The sequence below is a fragment of the Lathyrus oleraceus genome, chromosome 5 (assembly GCF_024323335.1).
Source record: "Lathyrus oleraceus cultivar Zhongwan6 chromosome 5, CAAS_Psat_ZW6_1.0, whole genome shotgun sequence".
Classification (NCBI taxonomy): domain Eukaryota; kingdom Viridiplantae; phylum Streptophyta; class Magnoliopsida; order Fabales; family Fabaceae; genus Lathyrus; species Lathyrus oleraceus.
Window position 1 is genome coordinate 540,059,461 of NC_066583.1, and position 23,349 is coordinate 540,082,809.

The window sequence follows — 23,349 nt, forward strand, 5'->3', positions numbered from 1 at the left end:
TTTGTTAATTCATTAAAAGTTAGTATTGCTTTTGCTTTGTTTTTGTTTAAGTCATTATTTGGAGAACACTCAACCCACTTATCACAAGCATGGATCCTTGAACTAATACATCTTCCAAAGGAAGGAAAAAATGCCAAGTTTCCACACAATACCATGAAAGAGGGGGAGACTTACAATCTCACTAACTAGAATGTTATGCCTTTTGTGTCACAAATTTAGCGCTATGTTAAGCAATCGTAATTGGACTTATGTAGAAGTCACAACTATTTGAGGTCGGACAATAGAATTTTGGTGTTAATACATGATAGAGACATAGTATGATGAACTATGCTCATGAAACATGCCACACACAAAAAGAATATGCAAAATGGGGGACCTAATCGCATCCATACTTATGTTGATTTTGCAATCAACTAGCCTTAGGATATAGAGATATCATAGGTCCATGACATGAATGGATAAAGAAGGGGAATGAGATGAAGAGGGAGAGGGAATGGATTAAACACAAATTGGTCAAAGGAGGACTTTTTCCAAATTAAGATCATTCATTCATTTTGGGAGATGGAATGTACATTCCATCAATCCCCTAAATCCAATGATCTTAACCTAGCAAAGTCAAATCAACCTTGACCAATACCCAACAACACAAGTCAAACTCACAAAGTCAATTAAAATGGCTCTACACAATTTATTTGGCATTTAAACAATTAAAAATAATAAAAATATGCATTAAATTAAATTATGGTTGGTCAAATTCCTAAAACCTCATCAAAACACCAAAGAAATGGCCATGAGATTTATCATAGGTCAAACAAGGTCAAAGGACCTTGGAGAAAAACTTTCATAATTTTTGGAAACTTAAAAGTATTTTTAAACAATTAAAAATATTCACAAAATCAATTAAATCATGAAAAATATTAATAATGATCCAAAAAATAATTTTAATTCAGAAAATGAAAAAGTATTTTATTTAAATTTTTTTGTTGAAACTCTCATATTTTTTGGATCAATATTAAATTTAATATGAATTAATGAAAATGAAACAAATAAAATGAACATCAATTAATCTGAAAAAACGTGGACCACTTGATCTCCCTCATTAATTGAGGTGGCAGATCAAGTGGACCAAAACATGTGTTCCATCGTGCACTTAAGTCAGCATGCCACACAGTTGGTATTCAAAAGGAACGCTCGTGATTAGAACAAAATAACTTGATCCTGTGACTCAGAACCTATCCAGCTCATCACCGGTCGTCTTCTCAGACGACCTTAGTCGGACTGGTTCTCTCATCACCATCACAAAAATGAAAAAGAATGACATGATTTTAAAGTAAAAATGGCACTGATCACGAATCTGGCCTTAATTCATCCTAACTCCAAGTATATTGGGAGATACATGGAGTTGAAATTTTTGAGGTACATGAACAGAGTTTCTTCGATTTGACCTCAAAGCAACTCAATCTTCTTGCCTAAATTGGTAGGACTTCAGACAACCAAGGATCCAAGAGAATTAATGAGAATTGATAGATAATAGAAGAGAAGAAAAAAATATGGAAAATACCTTCAATGTTGTGCAGAACTCGATCTCTCTTGCTTCAATTCTTGCTTGATCTCACTCAGAAAGCTTGCAGGAGTGACTTAGGATTGAAACAAAGCTTTGGATCCTTAGAGTTTTGAATCTCCAAACAGTGAGATTCAAACTTAATTTTTAAAAGAAAATTCTCAGTTTTTCCTTTCAATTGTGAGGGTTTGAAGTGTTGAGGCAAAGCTGGCGCGCAAGGGTCCCTAATTCTGATGCAAGGGACTCTTATTTATAGCCGAAGCAAGTGATATTTGCACCTTTCAAAGTTGTTTCCAAATTTGGCAAATGAGTGATGCATGCTTGCATGGGCGTGTACAAGCCCATGAAGCTACTCAATTAATTCCATAATCACATGTAATTGAATCTGAAAGTGAATTGAAATGCAAGGCAAAAGTGTGCAACTGTTTGAAGTTGATTCTTGCCAAATGATGATACCATGTTCAATCCATGCGCAGACCACTCAAACCTTGTATAAAATTGATGAAATTGAACTCTTTGGAAAGGTTAGATCAATAGGAACAACTCTTATGTTGAACCCTTTTCCATTTGAAGCTTGTATCATGATGAATTTTGAGGTGGAAGTTTTGAAAGTTTAATATGTCAAAAACAATTCTAAGTGTCAAGCCATATGTTCAATTGTTCCACCTTGGCTAACTTTTTATGTGAGCTTCAAATGATAAAAGTGTCTTCATCAAAGTTGTAGATATTTCAAAAAAGTTCAAAATGGTTACATATTTGACCTCAATTGGATTTGGGTTGAATGAGGTATGCATTTTTGAAGTTGAGGAAAATCAATTATTCAATGGTCATGGTCCAAAATGACCTATAATGTATCCATATATCACATGCTCATAAAAGTTGAATTAGCTCTTCCTCAAAACATCAAAGTTGAAGTAGACACCTTGAATTTGATTTTGCAACTTATAAGTCTTTCATCTCATAAAAAATGAGCAAGTTATGGCCTTGGGAAGTTGACCTCCAAATTAGGGTTTAGACAAAATGACATATAATCTTTCAACATAAAAAATGACTTTCCAAAAAAAAACTAGCTCCAGACCTCAACATGAAAGTTGTTTGTAATGCCATTTAGAGTAACATTCCTCTTGGAATAAGTTTCATATGATGAAGATTGTAGGAGATAGGATCTAGGGGACCCCAATTTTGATCAGATGAATTCCTCTGGTCAACCACCATCAACCACCTTGCTATCTTGAAATTCTTTTGACTTTTTAGACTCATGAGAGATGATATATGCATAACATGATGAAATTTGAAGTGTCCTTTGAAATTTTTGATCAATTGGTGAAGAAGCTTGTTGAAGAAGTTACACAAGATACCCAAATGAACTAGGGTTTCCAAGGCAAACCAATTCCAAAATCTTGAAGAATTCTTGATCAAAATAACATGTGAAGATCAAAGGGACTCATATATGACTCCTTAGAGCCATTATGGATTATTTCTTGGTTGATATCTTAGCAAATAGGGTCTTAAACCCTAGATGTGTGCTTGATAGATTAAAGGTGATCAAGTGCCCTACCTACAAAAGAGTTAGACAAATGCAAAGACATATTTTTGGTATTTTTGGTTAGTAAAGATGATAAAATACAAATTATGATACAATCACATAGTGCTTGGTGATCTCTCCCAAAACAAACCCAATGAATGAAAGGGGTAAGGAGGATGCCAATGTATGATCCCAATGCTAATGCATATGATGAGATAACATGAGGGATCTTAGGGTCAAAATTTGGGGTCTTACACCTGCTTCGTTCAGGAGTCAGAAATAAAGTAAGGATTAGAAGTGATGGTGGTTTTGAACTTCTAATGCAGTGAAGACGGGGCTGACATACCTGACCTACATGGTTAGTAATCCCACACTCAAGTCAATATGTGAGAAATAAGAGTGAATTAAAATTGTGTTTGAAACTTATTACCTGAACTTGGTGCATTTTTTATATACAGTAGAGATGGAATAAATAAATTTCTATTAGTTATGAGTGAATTACATAGAGTCGTTGGATGCACTTGAAGCTTTATTTACTTGCACCGGCAATTAGGGTGATTCTCGTGTGCTAAGAAGGTTCTAGAATAAGTGAAGTTCCTCCTAGTGGTCGGCCGATGTCGATATGGTTTGCCCAAAAAAAATTCATCCATGCCCTTGCCGGTGTGTAGCAAGGTGAGAGTTTGCCATATTAACCTCAAATGTCAATCATACTCTTTATCTATTTTAAACCTACAATAAAGGATGCTCCAGTTTCATGGAGATTCACGCATTTAATGCACCATACTTCAAATATCCCTTCAGAAGTGTCATCATTATGACTCTTGAGAACTTAAACACTTGAGTGTTACATACGAGTGATTTGACACGTTTGAAAGTTACTACTTCTTTTTGTATGCTAGAGTATAAATCTTGAAGAGTCGGGGTTGTTTTTCTTTAAGTTATCTTCTTAGTTTATCAGTTATTTTCTTCTTTGGATACTCCATTTTCATGCATCTGAAAATTTAGTGCAATATGGGTAAAATAAGCATAAAATAGTGCTCACTAATCCCATAAGAATGCCCAGTCTTCTTGGATGGACTTTGTCTTCTCTTCCATTGTTTCTGTTTTTGCTTGGAATGGTAGTCTCGATTGAGTCTTTCTTGAAGTTGGTCCATCCTCTAATTGGGGTTCCTTAACTCCCACCAAGGTCTAAAGAATATGCAATAAGTATTATGATTCTGCCATTCCTTTATATGAGATCACTTTCTTCGCTCTTGGTCTTCGCCTACCCTTCATTGCCTTTGAGATAGAAGTCCTGAAGAATCTAGTGATGGCTCCTTCATAACTTCATCCCACCATCTAGGGGTATGTGAAGGTCTACCAATTCTGGTGTGATTACCTAAAAGGAACCTTTTGTGACCTTTTTCTTTCATATCTTTAAATGTCGTTATGGTCTTGTGTCTCAAACACAAAACAGAGGGTTAATTTCATTGGAGCCAACCGTGTATGGCTTCAGGCATCTTCCTGAGCTACAACCTTTTGAAGATCAATTCTTTCTAGTTATCCCATTGTCCCATAAGCTCATGCTACAATTTGCACCGTTGGGGACAGAGTGGTGGGAAGAAGTGTCGAGATGTTCCCCAAGTACTAGACTGAAAGTCACTTTCTAATGGGGAATAATATATATGTATATACAAGAAGGAGGACATTTTTACACAATATTTGTACTAGAAGAAATAATTGATGAGCTTTATCAGCAACCTGAGTTACTACGCTGGTGGTACCCCTACGGATGAGGCTGATCGAAAATGCTCGTAGTGCCTCATTAACATTCAATTTCTAATGGAAGTTCATTCCCGAGTAGAAAGAAAAACCATATTTGGCAAGTTCTGGAAAATCTTAGCCTCTTTGTATTTAATATGTATATTCATGATGTATTTGTTCTGACATTGGTTGTGTGCAGAGTGAATGAAGGATGAAGTAGAACTCCAGCTCATAAAGCAAGGAATATGCTCGACAAGGAGTGAAGCTGCTTTGAACATGCTTCCGACGCTACCAAGTATGTCGAATTTTCCTTTCTGTTCGTTGCTGACACGGTTGAGCTCTCGTTCCTCCAGAGACTGTCAGAACCCTCCTTTTTAAGAGAACTACATATATTTGGCTAATTTGTATGTGCCCTCCATATAAGAGGAATTGGAGAATCTAGCTTGGTATGCCCTACATGCCTTTGATGCTTTGGACCTTGGTGGAGCTGGCCGCTAGGAAGTTCTATGGTTCTACCACCCCTTTCTGAAAAGCAACGACTGAAGGAGAGTATTCATAATCTGAACTTTCAGTGGGATAAGCACCTTTCAGAAATACAGATAACTTCTACCTTTCTAACTAGGGTAAGAGGTGATTTGCTTCCCCTCAATCTCCCTGGTTCTCTTACCGACTAGCTGATCCATCTAGTGAGGCAGGTGATGAGGAAGAAGTTGACTTTGGTTTTAGTTCAGGGTAGTATGTCATCTACTCAAGCATCTCTTTTGACTTCCTAGAAGGACTTAAAGTTTTTCCACCTTGAAAATGCTTCTCTGACTCAATAGACGGCCAACTATATGAGCGTTAGCCTTGGCGTAATCCCATATTCGTATGAGAAAGCCTTGCAAAATTTGGAGCCTTTTCATCATCCTTTGACTGTCTTGAGGGAGTAAGTTCAACCATATCAAATGCTTAAGGATGTAGAGATCGTCACTTTGCTGGAGTAGTCATGCTTTTTTGTGTGTGTATTGTATGTATAATATTGTTGTAATGAAAAAATATAAGTGAATAAATTTTCTTTTTTAAAATTAATTATGTTTTCAACTATCAAAGGTATACTTGTATGATCCTGAGGGTGAGGCTCTATATGTATATTTATATGATCCTGGGTTCATGACTCTAGATTCTGTGTGAACTTATGAGGTCTTCCCTCGAAGTTTATTGAATGTTAGTGGGGTAGATGTGTAGCCGACCCACCGCGACCATTGGAATGACTAGTTGCCAGAAGGGGGTGGGTCGTTGTTGCCTATGGGAAATTGATTTTTGTAGGCAGACGTGCAAAGCGTCTCCGACCATGGAAACCACATTAGTCTCCAGGGCTACACCCTCTCTTTGGTCTTGTTAGAGCGCTTAGTAAATTATTTTTGCTCCTTTGAGATCAACATTGATAACATGCGGTTTTCCTTGCGGGTTATGATAGTTGAGTGTTAGGTGGATCGACCAAGCCACAACGTCAACCTTAGTTGTGAAAGGTCTTCATAGGATGCAATTGTAGACATTTCTGCAAGAGATTATAAGGAATTGCAACTTTACTGTTCGAATGCCCTTGCCTTCGCCCTTTGGTACTTTCAGCTCTATGTAACCCCATAGATTGTGGTCATCCCATTAAATACCTGCAAATCCAAGCCTTCATACAACCATAAGCTTTCAATTTCGAGGCTCATCTTTTTAAATAGCCCTGAGTACATTATGTCACAAGAGTTGCCGATATTAATCAACATCTGAGAGATGTTGAGCTTCCCGATAGTGGCTGGGATTACCAGAGGAGAAATTTCATTGGGGACACCGCCTACTTACTCAGATTTCTGAAACTCCAACATAGGTCAGTTAAGAGTCTTCATCGAGAAACTTCCATGTATTTTATGGACGGAGAGCATTTCAACGATCTTCCTATTCGTGATTCCTTTAGAAGGAAGTTTTTCTTGGTGCCCCTCTTGTGATGACGGCGATATATAGACGTTTCCCTTTGATGGCCTCCTTGCTTTCATCGCTAGTCCTGACATTGGATATTTTTGTGGGAGAGTTTCCGTTAGACGATTCTTCCGATCTCTTTTCCCCCTTCATATATTAGGCCAATCGGCTCCCCTTGATTAGTGTTTTAATGGAATCCTTCAACTATATGTAGTCATCGGTGGTATGATCATGTCTTTTGTGAAAGTGATAGTACTTGGACTTATTAGTCCGATATATCTCTCTGACCAGATAAGGGGGTCAGACTCAGCCCTTCCTAAATTATGTGTTTACACAATCTTGGTAAATCTTCTCCCGAGACACATTTATGACCATTTAATTATCGTACCAGAGGTGCATACTTCGATTAGAGTCGTCTCTCCATCAATGGGACTCCTTCCCTGACCAACGAATGAAATTAGTGCCCACAAATGCAGGGTTGTTGAAGCACATGTTCAATATATCCTCCAAGATCATGTAAGACTGAGCCATGCTCAATATCTCCTGAATGGTTTTCACCTCCTTCCTTCAATCATGAGCCGTAAGGGGTCATCATGCAGAAAGTCATTCTCAAAGATCCAACACTTTTTCTCTTGCTCCTTCCACCTTAATAACAACTTGCACGAAACAATCAATATAAGATTGTAAGCTCTCTCTCTTCCCTTGAAAGGTCATTCTTAAGGAAAATAGGATAACTGATTGTCTCTTTCTTCCCCTAAATAGTGAAGTGCACGGAGAACCATTCATAAAAATTAGTCCATGATTGAATGCTCTCGTCAGGCAGACCATTGAAGCATATCCTGGTCGAGTTGAACAATGTTAATGCAAAAAACTTTCAGTTAGATGCTTTGTCATTACTAAAATAGTTCATTCGATCATTGACGAGTTGTATGTGCTCGTCATGATCTCCTTTTCCACCATATTCCCATATCTTGGGAGGCTTCTTCATGGATCTTGGTATTTTTCTTTCCAAAATATTGGTGCACAACTCATGTTTTTGTTGAACCTTCAACGATTGCTCTCTTCCTGATTTGGGGTAGAAGCATGACTACCTCAGTTTCCCTTGGGACTTTTGGGGAAGACTATGACGCTTCTCGCTTCTTTGGTGATTCTTAAAAGGAGGGGCTTCATCTCTTCTCGCCGCGGTCGGATCTAGACCGATAGTGGGTGTTCTTTGGGATACGACTTCTTGAATAATGTTGACTCGTTGACGCGCGTTGTGGAGGTTTTTTCAAGGCGAAGTAGTCTTTCTTTTAAATCTTGTGAATTTTTCTTTCGAATGATGTTATATATACTATTCAGCAGCTCATTAGCACCTTGTAACCTAAGGTTAGCTTGTAGTAATTGGAAACCAGGTAATGCATTAAGTTGCACAACTAGAGGTTGAATTTGATGTTTGATCGAAGGTAATTGGAAAAATCCAGCTACCTGAGGAGTTTGGACTAGATCTGGATGTAGTGGAACACATACTTCTGAATTCCCAATGTTTTGTTAAGGAGGTGGAGGTAGAGGATGTCAATTTACAGTTGCTTAAAATGCGACAATGACAAATGTAACGGCTTCTCGCGAAGCGACGAAGCGAGTGGCTTTTGATCCATCCATCACTTAAGAGTTTATGTGTAAGATATCTAGGAATTCAAGAAATCAGAGTCAAAGTGACGCTTGATCAAATTCAGTATAATGGATCTTCACGTTCGACTTCATAGGCTCTTGTTTCGGTGACCCGATAAGGTTAAAATTGACGAGAACGTAGGAATCTGGAATTGATTCCCACAGACAACGCCACTGTTATGTTCGACAACTAAAATTAGAGTAAGGATCAGAAGTGATGATGGTTCTGAACTTCCGGCGCGGTGGATAGGGGATTGACCTGCAAGGTTAGCACTCAAACACTCAAGTAAGTATTTCAGAAAAAAGAGTGGATTCAAATTGTGTTTCAAACTTATTACTTAAATTTGGCGTATTCTCTGTATATAGTAGATATGAGAAAACTAACTTGCTATTAGTTATAAGTGAATTGTAGAGGTTGGATGCACTCGAGGCTTTGATCCCCTACATCTGCTACCAAGGTGATTCTCGTATGGTGAGAAGGTTATGTAAGAAGTGAAGTTCCACCTGGTGGTCGAACGGGTCCGATTTGGTCGGCTCAAAACAACGATGAAGAGGTTATAAATATTACTCCTATTTTGTAGTTGAGGAAAATATCATATATGTCATGAATGTCTGTCAACATGATTCATAAAATGCTAATTAACCAACTTTATAATCATCTTATTACAAACATTACTTGAACGAGAACAAAGCACTCAACTTCTCATATATGAGTGGTTTCAGATCATAAAGTGATATACATCATTATCACTATGATATAGATAATTTGAAACAAACATACTAAATGTTATTTCTTTTGGATTGACTGTATTTTGTAAAACAACAACATTGAGAAGTGTTCAAGTTTGCGAAGCTGCTTTAAGATGATTTTCTGGTGCATAAGGGACACATGTTGAACGCGACAACATCTGGGCCTTACTTAACATGCCATATTGCTATGTTTTTGGGAGATTTTCTGATTAATATTCAATCAAATTTTATTTCTTTTATTTAGCAATATGGTTATATGATTTGTTGGACATTTGTGAAGATCAAATCATGTTTAAATACGATTTAATTTTGAATTTGAATTAAACTAAATCATATCTTTTTGTTGGAGATATTTATGGAGCAAATAATATCTAATTGATTATGCAAAGATTCTGGACGAAATTAAAGTTAAGATCCAAAGAGAAACACCCAAAATACTTTTGCTATATAAGGAGCTCAAGACCTACATTGAAAAACAAGCAATACATTGAAGAGATTCTAGGGTTTAGATTCCTTGTTGTTGCTTCATGTACACCACACCATGTTTCAGTAACTTGGCATAATTGTAGGTTTGTCTAGTTGAGTTGTATTGATCATTGACAATTGGGTTAAACACCAATAACTATGATTTAGTGATTGAGAGAAAGTGAGAAGGGTTCTCATATTTAGGGGGAGTCCTAAATAGAAAGTCATTACGTAGTGTTAGGAAGAGACTTTGAAAAATATAAGGTATTTTTTACTTGTAAGACTAGATGTACTAAACTACTAATATTGAATTTCCTTTCTTGGGTTGAAAGCCAACCCTCCAGATGTAGGTGTTGTTGCATCGAACTGAGTTACCAATTATCGTGTACTTTATTACTTTTTTACTCCATCATCTTGTACAATTGAATATGTGTTAATTGTGTGGATTCTGATTTATCTTGTCGATCAAGGTGTCTAAGACGTCGTGTTCGACATCTGTCCTCTGAGGAACAAAATTTCAATAAATAAATGACTTTGATTATAAATAAATAACAAGATATAAGTTTTAAGTCCAAACATAAAACCACTGACATAACTTACGCCAACAATCTTCATATAACATTAGAGTTAACCAAACATGTACCTAAGACTCATACATCAATTATGATCATCATGCTTCTCTTAAGTAAGAGACTTTGGTTGTGGATAAACAATATTATCAGGATTGTTACTCTACATATCATTACACTTATTTTGTCAATTCTCTCGAATGAGGTGATATCACCTATGCATGTGTTTGAAACCTTAATGAGATCTAGACTTCTAAACTTATACAGTGACACAATTGTTATTTCAATAGAGATTACTAAGATGCATATTCTAAAAATTGTATCAAACTCATTACAAAATTTTCTGATTCAAACAATCTCTTTATTGTATTTGAGACAACGATATACGTAATCTTTCTGATCAAATCAATATCTCTTTATTATTTTAAACTCTTTGAGGCAATAATATATATTAACCGACTTGTAAATTTTTTTTTTTTTATGATATGATATATAAGTTTAGCTTTTTAAAAATAATATTTTATTCAAGGAACTCTAAACTAATGGTGAACAATTCCATTCTACCCTGCATGATATTTCTAAGGTTGCTATAACTATAACCTTACTAAGATAGTCAAATAAAATGCCAACTTTATTTTAATATTCCACCATTTTTTGATATTTGATTCTTAATAAAACTAAATTAGATTCTCTTGTTAAAACAAACTATGGAATAATTAAACCCTCATTATATTAACATAAAAAGTTGAGATTCAAAGTGAAAAAGAAGAAAAAACATGACATAATCCATTCGTGTAGGCATGGGATGTGGACCCCATATCCAATTTTTGTCACCGGCAAAAGCAAGTTACTTATAAATTCTCCCAACCTTAAAAAACTGTATCTACCTTTCCTTTCACTTGGGGTTCCTCTCTCTCTCTCTCTCTCTCCACCACACAGAATTTGAGCAGAGAGATAGTGCCAGCGGAACCATGGCTTCTTCCACCAACATCCGTGAAAACTTCGTCTTTATTGCCAAGCTAGCAGAACAAGCTGAACGCTATGATGGTTCTCTTCTTCTCTCTCTAACCCTCCTTTTGATGTTTACTATCATGTTTGAATTTTGTTTATGGTTCCTCATTTTAGCTTCTTTCCACTTTCATTCAACTTTTTACTTCAACCCATTTTCTCTTTTTCCTTATTACATTCTTTGCTCTCATAAAGTTTCAATTTTTACTATAAAGTTCACCTTTTTTTTCCAACTTAATTGACCCATTAAGTTACTTTTACTTACCCATATCATGATTTTGAGAAAAAGAGAGAAAAGTTTTTTGGACTTAAAAGAGTGTATATGCAAAGTTTTTTTTTTGTATGAATTGATTCGAGATTTTGTAGTGATGGAGCAATGTGGTGTGTGCAGAAATGGTGGATGCAATGAAGAAGCTAGCGAAGATGGATGTTGAATTGAGTGTGGAAGAGAGAAACTTGTTTTCTGTTGGGTACAAGAATGTGGTGGGGTCAAGGAGAGCTTCATGGAGGATCCTATCATCAATTGAGCAGAAAGAGGAATCAAAAGGGAATGAGTTGAATGTTAAGCGTATTAAGGGTTACAGACAGAAGGTGGAGGTGGAACTTTCCGACATTTGCAATGACATTATGATTATTTTGGATGAGCATCTTATTCCTTCCACTAACATTGCTGAGTCCACAGTGTTCTATTATAAGATGTATGTTTGTTTTCGAGGTTGTTTAATTAATTGATCTTGATTCTGTGTTGGATTTTGGATTTTGAAAGTGTTTGTTTGGATGTAGGAAAGGAGATTATCATCGGTATTTAGCTGAATTCAAATCCGGTGATGAAAAGAAAGAGGTAGCAGATCAGTCACTTAAAGCATATCAGGTATTTGCAATTTACTTCAAGTGACAAGGATTTTATCCCTACCATGAGTTTGCTCGATACTATTTATCGGGTATGAACTTAGTGTTGTCAAATCGCGGTAGCAGAATTTGAACAATCACTATTGTTTTGTGATATACTGTTTAGTAAAGAGGGTTGTTATAGTGGTGCTATAGCTTTGCAGTTAAGCTGAATCTGATCAAACTGCTATTTTCTCCGATCCGCGGTTGAAAGAGAAAAAATAACTTTTACTGTCAAAATGATTAGAAAGATATTTTGGCAGAACTTTGACTCTTGAAACATGATGTCTCTAGTTTTCACTAGGGGAGGAGAAATAACTGGACACATTTCCATTATTTCAGTTTATTTTAAAAAACCAAATATTTTTTGACTGTCAAAACAACATAATATTTAAAAACAACAACATAAAAATACAATTTAAAAGAAAAACCAAACATAAAGGCAAAACAACATGGTAACTTTTACGAATAAACTTGTAATAAATATTAATTAAATCAAATATTAAAAGTGTTAAAGGTATAAATAAACAAACAAGGTCGCAATGTATGCCAATGTACCAAATGCTGAGTCTGAAATAATAACAATTTTTCAAAATGAAAGAAGAAAGATATATGTCACTGATCTCATTTACCTTTTGAGTCATACAACTTCATTGGCCCCGGTAATATAGCTTTCTCTTGTAGCTTGGGTGGTCCACTACTAGCGAAGTTCCCCAATACCGTGAGCGAATCTGTAGAGGTCTCCATAACAGCTTGTATTGGTTTCTGGCCATTTTTTTACATAATTCATTCTTGAACATCCCCAGATTATTATTAGTTACAACTGCTGGAGACTCAGCTGGAGATTGAGCCGCCATGCCATATATGACATGCTTCTCCAAGAGGTTACCAAGAGACACATATTCAGTTTCAGAATCAGAAATAGATTAGAGAGCATTCACCAATGAAGAAAAGTTTACACTTTACAAGTTGAGGAGAGAGACCGAATGAAGAGATGTTCACACTTTTATAAACCGAGGAGAGAGAGTGTGTTAAGAGAAATAACAATATACATAATCCATTCAAGTCGTGAAATAATAATAAATATAATTGATTTAAAAACGTATAATTGAAAATAGATTAGAGTGCATTCACCAATGAAGAAAAGTTTACACTTTACAAGCTGAGGAGAGAGACTGAATGAAGAGATGTTCACACTTTTACAAACCGAGGAGAGAGAGTGTTATACAGAAACGGTTGCATGGAAGAGGATGAGGTTGGAGCATGGAAGAGGCATGAGGTTGGAGCATGATTTCCCGCGTTTAGACTTAATAATGAGATTCTCTTCCATTATTAAGTCTAAACGCAAGGGATCATGCTCCAACTCTGTCTCTCTTCCAATCTCCAACCTCATCCCTCTTTCATGTTCCAATCTCATCCCTCTTCCATGCAACCGTTTCTAAATAACACATACTCTTTTCTCGGTTTGTAAAAGTGTGAACATCTCTTCATTCAGTCTCTCTCCTCATCTTTTAAAGTGTAAACTTCTCTTCATTGGTGAATGTTATCTCTAATCTATCTTCAATTATAAGTTCTTGAATCGATTATGTTTATTGTTATTTCTGTTCTTGAATCGATTATGTATATTGCTCTTCTTGAATAGATTATGTTTATGGTTATTTCTTCAATCTGGAAACAGTTCATTTCTGAATTCTTTTTTGGTTTTAGAGTTCAACACCGATCAAATAGAAGACAAAAATATTTCCGCAAACACCTCGTCTAACTCTGATTCTGAAACTGAGTACCAATCTTGTGTAAGTGATATAGAATCACCATTACATTCAGAGTACATGTGTCTCAGTAGCCTCTTGGAGAAGCATGTCATATATAGCGTGACGACTCCAGCCGAGTCTCCAACAGTTGTAACTAACAATAATCCATGGATGTTCAAGACTGTATTGTGTAACAAATTGCAGGAAAGTGGCACATGCTGTTATGGAGACCACAGTTGGATTCGCTCACGGCATTGGAGAGCTTCACCCAGTAGTGGACCACCCAAGCTACAAGAGAAAACTATATTACCCGGGTCAATGAAGTTGTACGACTCAAAAAGTGAATGAGATTAGTGACATATATCCTTTTTTTTAATTTTGAAAAATTGTTATTATTCCAAACTCAGAATGCATATGGTGTACATTAGCATGCATAATGACCTGAGTAATCACATTTCTATCGCTAGACTAACATGGCTCTTGTGATTTATTTTGAATTTTATTTTTATATAAATCTTGAAAATGATATGAAATTCAACAATAACCATTGTCTAGTGAAAGTTAGAGACATTCTACCTACATAAAAGGACCACGAAAACTCATGTTCCAAGAGTTAAAAGTTCTGCCAAAATACTTTTACTGTCTTTAATGCTAGCTGAAAATGTGGATGATGTATAGCTGATGATTGAAGATCTTCAGTGGTTTTGTATTAGTAGGTTAGATGTGGATGCTATAATAATCTATATTTTTCACTTATAGGTTTTCCTTCCATACACGACTTGACAATAAAGAATAACTTTTTAGAATAAATGAGTTTTCTAGACAAACATCCTTTGTTAGATGCTGAAAAATCCCGTGCTTCCATTTTTCATGGTTATTCCGTCAAATGAAGAGATTCTTGTGTTCCTCTTAAATGAATCATTTGCTTACTTTCCATAATACGATAAGATAGTGCGTCTTTCCATATTCTTCAAGTTATTTGTGCTAGTGGAGAACACATAATTTTTTTTTGGTCCTAACGAATAATTCAACTGTTGAGCTGTGATGATTTGCAGAGTGCTTCTGCGACTGCGGAGAATGAATTACAACCTACGCATCCTATCCGATTGGGTCTTGCTCTAAATTTCTCAGTGTTTTATTATGAGATAATGAATTCACCTGAAAGGTACGCAAGAATATCTGTGTTATTAGTTGAAACCAACGCGTGTGCAAAATTGTTATTTTGTGTAACTTGTTTTCCAGGGCCTGCCACCTTGCAAAACAAGCGTTTGACGACGGTGTCTCGGAGTTGGATAGCCTAAATGAAGATTCTTACAAGGACAGTACCTTGATCATGCAGCTGTTGCGAGACAACCTTACTTTATGGACTTCTGATATCCCAGAAGATAGTGGTAAGATAAGATCTATACAGTTTTTATTCGCATGGTTTTAGTTATTTATATATTTTCTTTCGTCCAAACTGGTTAAATGTCGAATTTTCCATTTCAGAGGACCAGAAAATGGAAAGCGCGACTAAGAGTGGTCAAGAAGAAGAAGAATTGGGCCGCTAAGTTATCGTTCTGTCAAGTAGTTATCATCCGGTGAACATTTTCATCTTTGAGTTATTGTTAAATTTAGAGTTGCATCATTTTATTTGAATCATGTGTTTCATTTGTTTGCTATTGTTGTTGTATCTGTTTGTGTAACAAAAACATCATTGGTTTGTAATTCATGATTCCTCAGTTTGCATTCTGTTACATCAATTATTTAGGATATGCTTTATGTTGGATCATTTCCTCTATTGGCCATGAGGAAAGTATTACTTTGGAGCCTTAAATGGAGGACGATAAGCCATGTATGAGGTGCCCTTAAGTGGCGGTCGACGATTTATTTCCCATGTACTCATGTGTTCTATTAGACTTGTGGGTGAATATTCCATTCACCCTTTTCGATTTAGAAATTTTGAGGACGACTAACATCATCCTTTTTGTCGCGGCGTGAAAAATATACGAGTGCATCGTTCGAAATACAATAGAGTCGATATTGAAATTTATTTATTTTAAGAGAAAGAGAAAAGGGTATGTAAGTCGGTTATGGAAGGGGAATGTATGAGCATCCATCACATTCATTGTATCCAATGAGAATCATTTTGATTATTCTTTGCGCATGTGTGTTTTTATCTAAAAGTTACTTGCGGTTGATTTTTATTAAGGGGAAAATAGATTTTTAATTAATATGTTCGCCAAGATTTCAAATTTTTGTGCCTATGTATTCTCATAGTGCAATGAGAAAATCAGAGCTTCGTAGTTTGTGTGGTAGAAAATAAGTATTTGTTGATTGATTTTAGGGAACGATGTTATAAATCCTAGAAGTATTTTGAAATTAGCTGTTTGATCTTGGATCGGATGCTCTAAACTGTTAGTCTGACAGTTAAGGAATGAATTATAACAGTTCTTTTATGAAAATAAATTATTGTTTGGTCTGAGCCAAAGACAAAGAATTGTAAATGTGGTGTATGAACCAAAAATAGAAAATTGTAAAAGTTTGCATAAATTGGAGATTAACAAGGCAAATGGGAAGACAAATAAGAGTTTGCCTAAATTAGGGAGTTAACAAGGAAAACGGAAAGAAGAATGCCTAAACCAGAGGATTAATATGACTAATGGGAAGAAAAATACGAGTTTGCCTAAATTAGGGGATTAACAAGGAAAACTGAAAAAAATGAATAAGAGTTTGTCTAAATAAGGGGATTAACAAGGAAAACGGGAAAAAAGAATAAGAGTTTGCCTAAACCAATAGATTAATAAGGAAAACAGGGAAAATGAATAAGAGTTTGTCTAAACTAGGAGATTAACAAGGAAAACAGGATAAAGGAAAAGTATGAGTGTCAAAATCAAGAGGAGTTGTATTGAAACAAAGAGAAATTCTTCCATAAACCGGAATCATTTGCCTTAACAATCACATCATCGAAACCAACATTGTTCCTGATATACTTTCCATGTATAACTTCACAACAAATAGATTGTCCATTACTTTGAATGGCCCAACAAAGCTTCAAAAGAGAATCACAATTCATAATATCCAACAGTTTAATACTCAATCCTCCTAACAACTTTGGCAGCATCACCACATCTCACTTCATTGAATGAACTCTTATATACTCCTCGTCATCATTGTAGATAAAAGAACACTGTAAGTAACTTTTAAATTCCATGCAAACAAGCTTTAGTAATTCTAGGAGTCATCATAGTATAAATAAGAAGAGCTTCAATAATAATTTTAGAGAAAGTTATCCGACATACAAAAGAAAAGTGTTGAGCTTTCCAAGAGGCCAACTTTGCTCCATGATATAATTAAAATGAGTTCTTCTTGGTGTTTTACCAAGGATAGGGACACCCATATATTTTTCAAGTGGTTGTGTTTCACGGAAGGCATGCATAACAACCAATTTACGATCAACAAACACATAAGTGTTTATAGAGAAAATAATGCTTGTTTTTTTTTATCAATACTCAATTTCTTACCAAACAAAAGACAAAATTAATTAAAAATATCGAGCACACATTGAATTTGAACCTCTATAGCTTGGAAAAATAATAAAAGATCATATGCAAACATCAAGTGAGATATAAGAGGATCCTTTCTATCAACCTTCATAGTTTTTCAAAAGCCTTGCTCCACACTATGAGAAATAAGATGATACAATTTATCCATATAAACAACAAAGAGGTAAAAAGAAATAAGGTCTCCTTCTATGATACCTCTTCGAGGTTTGAAAAATTATGATCTAATTCTATTCCATTTCACATTAGTTATCTTAGTTGTAATAGAGACCATAATAATAATGATTAGCTCTAAAAAAATCCAACCTCCTTCCAGATATTTCAATGAAATACCATTTTATCATATCATATGCTTTAGTTAAATCTACTATATAATAAAAAAATATCCCATCTTCCCTTTCATCTTTAGCATGCATATTTTTCCCTATTACAAAGTCCGTTTGAACAAGAGGGACAATTTGAGGAATAATAATCTTCAACCTATTTACAACCATTTTATTAATAATTTTATAAAAATTATTGCAAAGGAAAATGGGACATAAATAATTAATAAACTCAGGATGCGGTACCTTAGGGATTAAGATGATATTTGTTTGATTAATCTCAACAAACACATCTAGATTGGACCACATTTTATTTACAAAATTACAAGTATCTGATTCAATGACTTCACATGTTTTTTTTGATAAAAACCAGTAGGATATCCATCTGACCCAGGTGATTTCCAAGGTCTCATATCAAAAACTTCCCGTCTAACCTCCGTATCACTCACATCAACACTTGATATTCAACTGCATTTTCTTCTACACATGAATTTCTTGTGTTTCAACTTCACTTTCATCATCTACATGGACTTGTGATTCTTCAAGGCTTGGTTGATCTTTCTTATTCCAGTCCCATCATTTTTCTTCATCAAATACAACGACCTTGCTAATAATGACTTTTCCTTCATCTAGTTCATAGAGTTTTTAGGATTTGAATTCTTTGTTACATCCAAGATTCACACATTGAACACTTTTACCATCCAAATTCTTTCTTTATGTGTCAGTAACATGAGCATGAGCCACACAACCAAATACTATAAAGTGATGTACCGATGGCTTTACTCCATCCATGCTTTTTCAGAGGAATGTTCATGAATGCAAGGGTATGACTTAAATTCATGACATAGGTGGCCCATCTCACTGCATCAGTCTATAAATGTTTGGGGAATATTTTTGCATGATAGAATACTTTTAACCATATTAAAGAGTGTCCCATTTTTCCTTTCAGATACTCCATTTTGTTCTTGTAAAGCTACGAAAGTGGTCAACTGTCATTTGAACCATTGAAAGCTACAAAAGTCATTGAAAGCATTTGATGTAAATTCTCTTCCTCTATCAGTTCTAAGAAAATGAATCAAGTAACTAGATTCTCTTTCAACCAATTCCTTGAATCTTTTGAAAACATCAAATGCAACCGAATTTTCTTTCAAAAAGTAGATCCAAGTTTTCCTAATAAAGTCATCAGTAAAGGTGATGAGATACATGTTTCCTCTAAGTGACTCAAGTTTGATTGACCCACAAATATACGAGTCTGCAAGCTCTAATTTGATATTAGATCTCCAAGTTGCTTGTTCTGGAATAAGATTTTTGTGTTGCTTCCCTACCAAGTAATAAGTGCATATTTCTGTTTTGTTCACCATACTTGGAAAATCCCTCACCATTTTTTTGTTCACAAGTGTGTTTAGACCCTTGATGCTCATGTGTGCATATAAGATACACCACAACTAAGATTCCATTAGCTTAATTGTCTGAAAGCACATTGGCTTGATAATTGGTACTAGAATTACATACATCATATTCTGAGACATTCGAGCGGTTAAGATCAAAACTTTCTCTTCATGAAAGATTTGGGAAGAATCATGCTTAAACATAATCCTTAGATTCTTTTATTGTAGTTGTCCAATGTTGGAGAGATTATTTCTCAAGCTAGGTAGGTACTATACATCAGTAATCACATGTGTCATTCTACCCATGCACAACTTCATATTCCCTTATCCCATAAAAGACATTTTTGAGTTTTCTCCTACTTTGAAAGTTTCTAAAGCTTTCATCAAACTCAAAGAATCAAAATTTAACTCCAACCATATGATTGTTTTATCCAGAACCAAGAAACCATATTTCCTCCTTATCATAACTTCTTGATTCACTTTTGACTATCATAATCATCTCTTATTCATCACTAAATTCAACATAGTTGGCATTTCCTTCCCAACTAGGAAACTTACTTTGATAGTGCCTAGCTTATGGAACTTGTAACATTATACAACCTTTCTATTTTGTCTACCTCTTCCACAACCTCTAACTAAGAATCTTCCTTTACCTATCCCAACACCTCTTCCTACATTGGAAACTTTTAGGGTTTTTTCTTCAATGAAATCCCTTTGACCATTCATTCTTTTCTCATGCTCAAGCAAGCCACTTTGTAGGCCATCGGTAGAAATAGTTGTCACATCATTGGTCTCTTCAATATAGCACACCACAAAGCTGAATCTTGATGACACCGACCTCTTGATGACACTGACCTCATGATCTTCTCCACAACCAATACTTGCTCCATTTTTTTTCATGTGGAGTCATTCGATTGGAAATAGCAAGTGTTCTTGTAAAGTACTCATTAGCATGTTTTGTATTCTCTCCCATGGAAAGAACCTCAAACTCTCGTCATAAAGGCTGCATGTCTGCTCTTCTGACCTTGAAGATCAATGATACTTGTGACACATAACATCCCAAATATCTTTGGTTGTGTTGCGCACGAGCATGGTTTCCATGATCGACCTATCACTAGACTAGAACAAGCAATTATTGGCTTTAAATCTTTCGATTTGCTTTCCTCGATAGCCTTCAACTATTCTTGAGTTGCATCTAAAGGTGCAACCGTGACGCCATTCTCGATCAATCTCAATACTCTTTTAATCGAAGCAAATTCTCCACCATTAAATCTTGAAATTGCATGCTGAATAAATTACAAAGATTTCATTATGGTGAGAAGTATCGAAAATAGAAGATGGGAAACAAACAGGGTTCAAGAAAGAAGGGAGAAAATATAAGCAATGGTGCTCGAAAAAGGAATAGTTAACACTTATAACTAAAAAACTTCAACTGGAAAAAGGAATAGTTGGCAGTCATAATGAGAAGTATCGAAAATAAAAGATGGGAAACAAGCAGGGTTCAAGAAAGAAGGGAGAAACTATAAGCAACAGTGCTTGAAAAAGGAATAGTTGGCAGTCATAACTAAAAAACTTCAACCTTCAGTTGAATATGATTAGAATACCAATCGGAATGATGATACCACTTATTGAATAGAATGGTCTTCTTCATCTTCATTCAATGGCTTAATAGCTATTTATACAAGATAGTTGTGTTCATTACTTGTAGAACAAGTAATGTTGAAACTAATTCACAAATAACTAACTAAGCTAATAAATTTATACATCACATACATGGTTGATATGATTTTTTTTAAAATAATAATAATAATAATAATAATAATAATAATAATAATAATAATAATAATAATAATAATAATAATATTATGTCTTTAAAAAATGCATTTAACATTAATGAAATTACTTATAGACTAAGGAAATTTTCTCACCCTTAGTTTAATATAAAAACTAATTATCTATAATGCATACTTTCCTTTTAATTTGGATTCTTTGAATTAAGTATAAGAATATCATCTAGAAGAAATAGACCTGATTTTGAGCTTTCAATTGAGTACTTTTATTTAATATATTTTTCTTTGACCAAGATCTTAATCTAATGGTATTTTTTTATTACTTTGGACAATAATGGTAATAGAATCTGAAATTATTTATGGAAAGTTTTCCATAAAATATAAAATTCTTAATTTAATGGTTGCTTAATGTCGACCATGATATTGTTTTGAACTACATATAGGTGTACAATCCAATTGAAAGAAAATTACATTTTCTACACTTTTCTAACATTTTGCAGCATTGAAGTTCATCAGTCATTAATTTTTGCGATGAAGTTTGATGCTAAGTCACTTGTTTCTACAATGGCGAAGTTTGATACCAAGCCATTTGTATCTGCAATGGCCTCAATTATGGTAATGCGTACCATCAAAAACGAGCTCATTCCTCATGAGCTCCTTAGCTTTTTTCAATGTGGAGTTGGTCATCTTTCTCGTCGATTTTCGCCACAATTCACCGTAGTCATTGAAGAATTTCAAGGGATGGCAAGAAACCAAGTTTTTGAGGCTGCAGAAGCCTATCTTGGAACTAAAGCAACTGCGTCAGCTGAAAGAATTAAAGTAAGCAAAGCCGACGATCATAAAGATCTATCATTCAATATGGATAGAAATGAAGAAGTGAGTGATGATTTTGAAGGTGTTAGTGTAAAGTGGAAGCTGATCTGCATACAAGTAGACTCGTCGCGGATACGTCATTACGATAACGACTCCTCGGCCGTGGCAGAAATAAGATCCTACGAGCTGACTTTTCATAAGAAACACAAGAACAAGATTTTCAATTCATATTTGCCTTATGTGATGGAGATAGCTCGACAAATTAAACAAGGAAACATGGCGATCAAGATTCACTCGAACGAATATGGTTATTGGAACCGCGAACCTGTTAAGTTCAACCATCCAATGAGTTTTGATACTCTTGCAGTTGATGAAAAGCTTCAAAGGGAAATTGTGAATGATTTGGACAAATTTGTGAAGGCAAAAGAGTTTTATAGAAGAACCGGGAAAGCTTGGAAACGCGGTTACTTGCTGTATGGTCCTCCTGGTACGGGCAAGTCTAGCTTGATTGCGGCCATGGCTAACTATCTCCACTATGATATCTATGACTTGGATCTCGCTGTTGTTGGGGATAATAAGAGCTTGAAGGAACTGATTCTCGGTATGTCGAATCGTTCTATACTTGTGATAGAAGATATCGATTGCACTATAAAATTGCAGAACCGAGAAGAAGACACTGAAGCCTCTAATAATGGACATAAGGTATGTATTTCTCTTTCGATAATATCATTTAGCATAGGATTGTTGGGTTCAAAACATTAATATATGTTAAAAAACATTTACAGGTGACACTTTCAGGACTATTGAATGCCACAGATGGTCTTTGGTCGTGTTGTGCGGAGGAACATATAATTGTTTTCACAACAAATCACAAAGAAAGACTTGATCCTGCTCTTTTAAGGCCTGGTCGAATGGACAAGCAAATTCATTTGTCATATTGCAACTTTTCGGCTTTTAAGCAATTGGCAATGAACTATCTTTGCATTACTGAACATGAACTTTATGAAAAGATTGAACAACTTTTAGGACAAGTTGAAGTTACTCCAGCTGAAATTGCAGAAGAGCTAACAAAAGATGTTGATGCTACAGAATGCCTACAAGACCTTATCAAGTTCCTTCAAGAGAAGAAAATGATCAAGGAAGAGATTAAGAATGAAGGAAATGTCAAAGAAGAATAAGAACATTATGTTAAGTAGATTATCTTTAGTTGGATCTTGATTTTCCTTTTAAACTTATAAAGGGATATTTCAAATAAATAAAGTTCCGAGTTATTTGTTATTATTTTTGAACATGTTAAATTTTATAATTCATCTTCTAGAAGTAAGACATGTTTTATTCCCGGTTCTAAGTTTCTCTAATTTAGTCTAATCTCTCCTACATTACTTCCTAACACATAAATTATCTGAAACACTAATCTCTCCTACATTACTTCCTAACGCATAAATGATTTGAAACAGAGAAATCACACTGGATCACAAACACAAATTTACATAATCATAGAAGTATAAATAAGAATTTGGGTGTTATAAAAAAATATCAATAAAGCTCTCAACCAAGAAGAAGTATAAGTAGAAAAATAGTTTAAAAGTTAGTTACATAGTTGGAAAGTTAGTTAGCTTACACTCGAAGTTACTAT

At 35.0% G+C, this 23,349-nt stretch overlaps 2 protein-coding genes and 1 long non-coding RNA gene across 3 annotated transcripts; all 3 read left to right on the forward strand.

Moving 5' to 3' along the window:
* Window positions 1–11,080: 11,080 nt before the first annotated feature.
* LOC127086218 (14-3-3 protein 9) lies at window positions 11,081–15,593 on the forward strand. Its single transcript, XM_051026938.1, has 6 exons — window positions 11,081–11,257; window positions 11,610–11,916; window positions 12,002–12,089; window positions 14,913–15,022; window positions 15,100–15,248; window positions 15,346–15,593. The coding sequence occupies exons 1-6, from the start codon at window positions 11,182–11,184 to the stop codon at window positions 15,405–15,407; spliced, it is 792 nt and encodes a 263-aa protein (XP_050882895.1). The 5' UTR covers window positions 11,081–11,181; the 3' UTR covers window positions 15,408–15,593.
* Window positions 12,096–14,311, forward strand: LOC127086219 (uncharacterized). Its single transcript, XR_007789429.1, has 2 exons — window positions 12,096–13,899; window positions 14,062–14,311. It is a non-coding gene; the product is annotated as an uncharacterized LOC127086219 (long non-coding RNA).
* Window positions 15,594–21,385: 5,792 nt separating the features above from the next.
* LOC127086217 (AAA-ATPase At3g50940) lies at window positions 21,386–22,994 on the forward strand. Its single transcript, XM_051026937.1, has 2 exons — window positions 21,386–22,415; window positions 22,499–22,994. The coding sequence occupies exons 1-2, from the start codon at window positions 21,432–21,434 to the stop codon at window positions 22,889–22,891; spliced, it is 1,377 nt and encodes a 458-aa protein (XP_050882894.1). The 5' UTR covers window positions 21,386–21,431; the 3' UTR covers window positions 22,892–22,994.
* The last annotated feature ends 355 nt before the right edge of the window (window positions 22,995–23,349 follow it).

What these genes read in the sequence shown, in the direction of transcription:
- LOC127086218 (XM_051026938.1), top strand. Translation starts at nt 11,182, where the DNA reads ATGGCTTCTTCCACCAACATCCGTGAAAACTTCGTCTTTATTGCCAAG. An exon ending in ACAGTGTTCTATTATAAGAT is followed by an intron (nt 11,917 to 12,001) that starts GTATGTTTGTTT and finishes GTTTGGATGTAG; the next exon opens with GAAAGGAGATTATCATCGGT. An exon ending in ATAATGAATTCACCTGAAAG is followed by an intron (nt 15,023 to 15,099) that starts GTACGCAAGAAT and finishes CTTGTTTTCCAG; the next exon opens with GGCCTGCCACCTTGCAAAAC.
- LOC127086217 (XM_051026937.1), top strand. Translation starts at nt 21,432, where the DNA reads ATGAAGTTTGATGCTAAGTCACTTGTTTCTACAATGGCGAAGTTTGAT. An exon ending in CCTCTAATAATGGACATAAG is followed by an intron (nt 22,416 to 22,498) that starts GTATGTATTTCT and finishes AAACATTTACAG; the next exon opens with GTGACACTTTCAGGACTATT.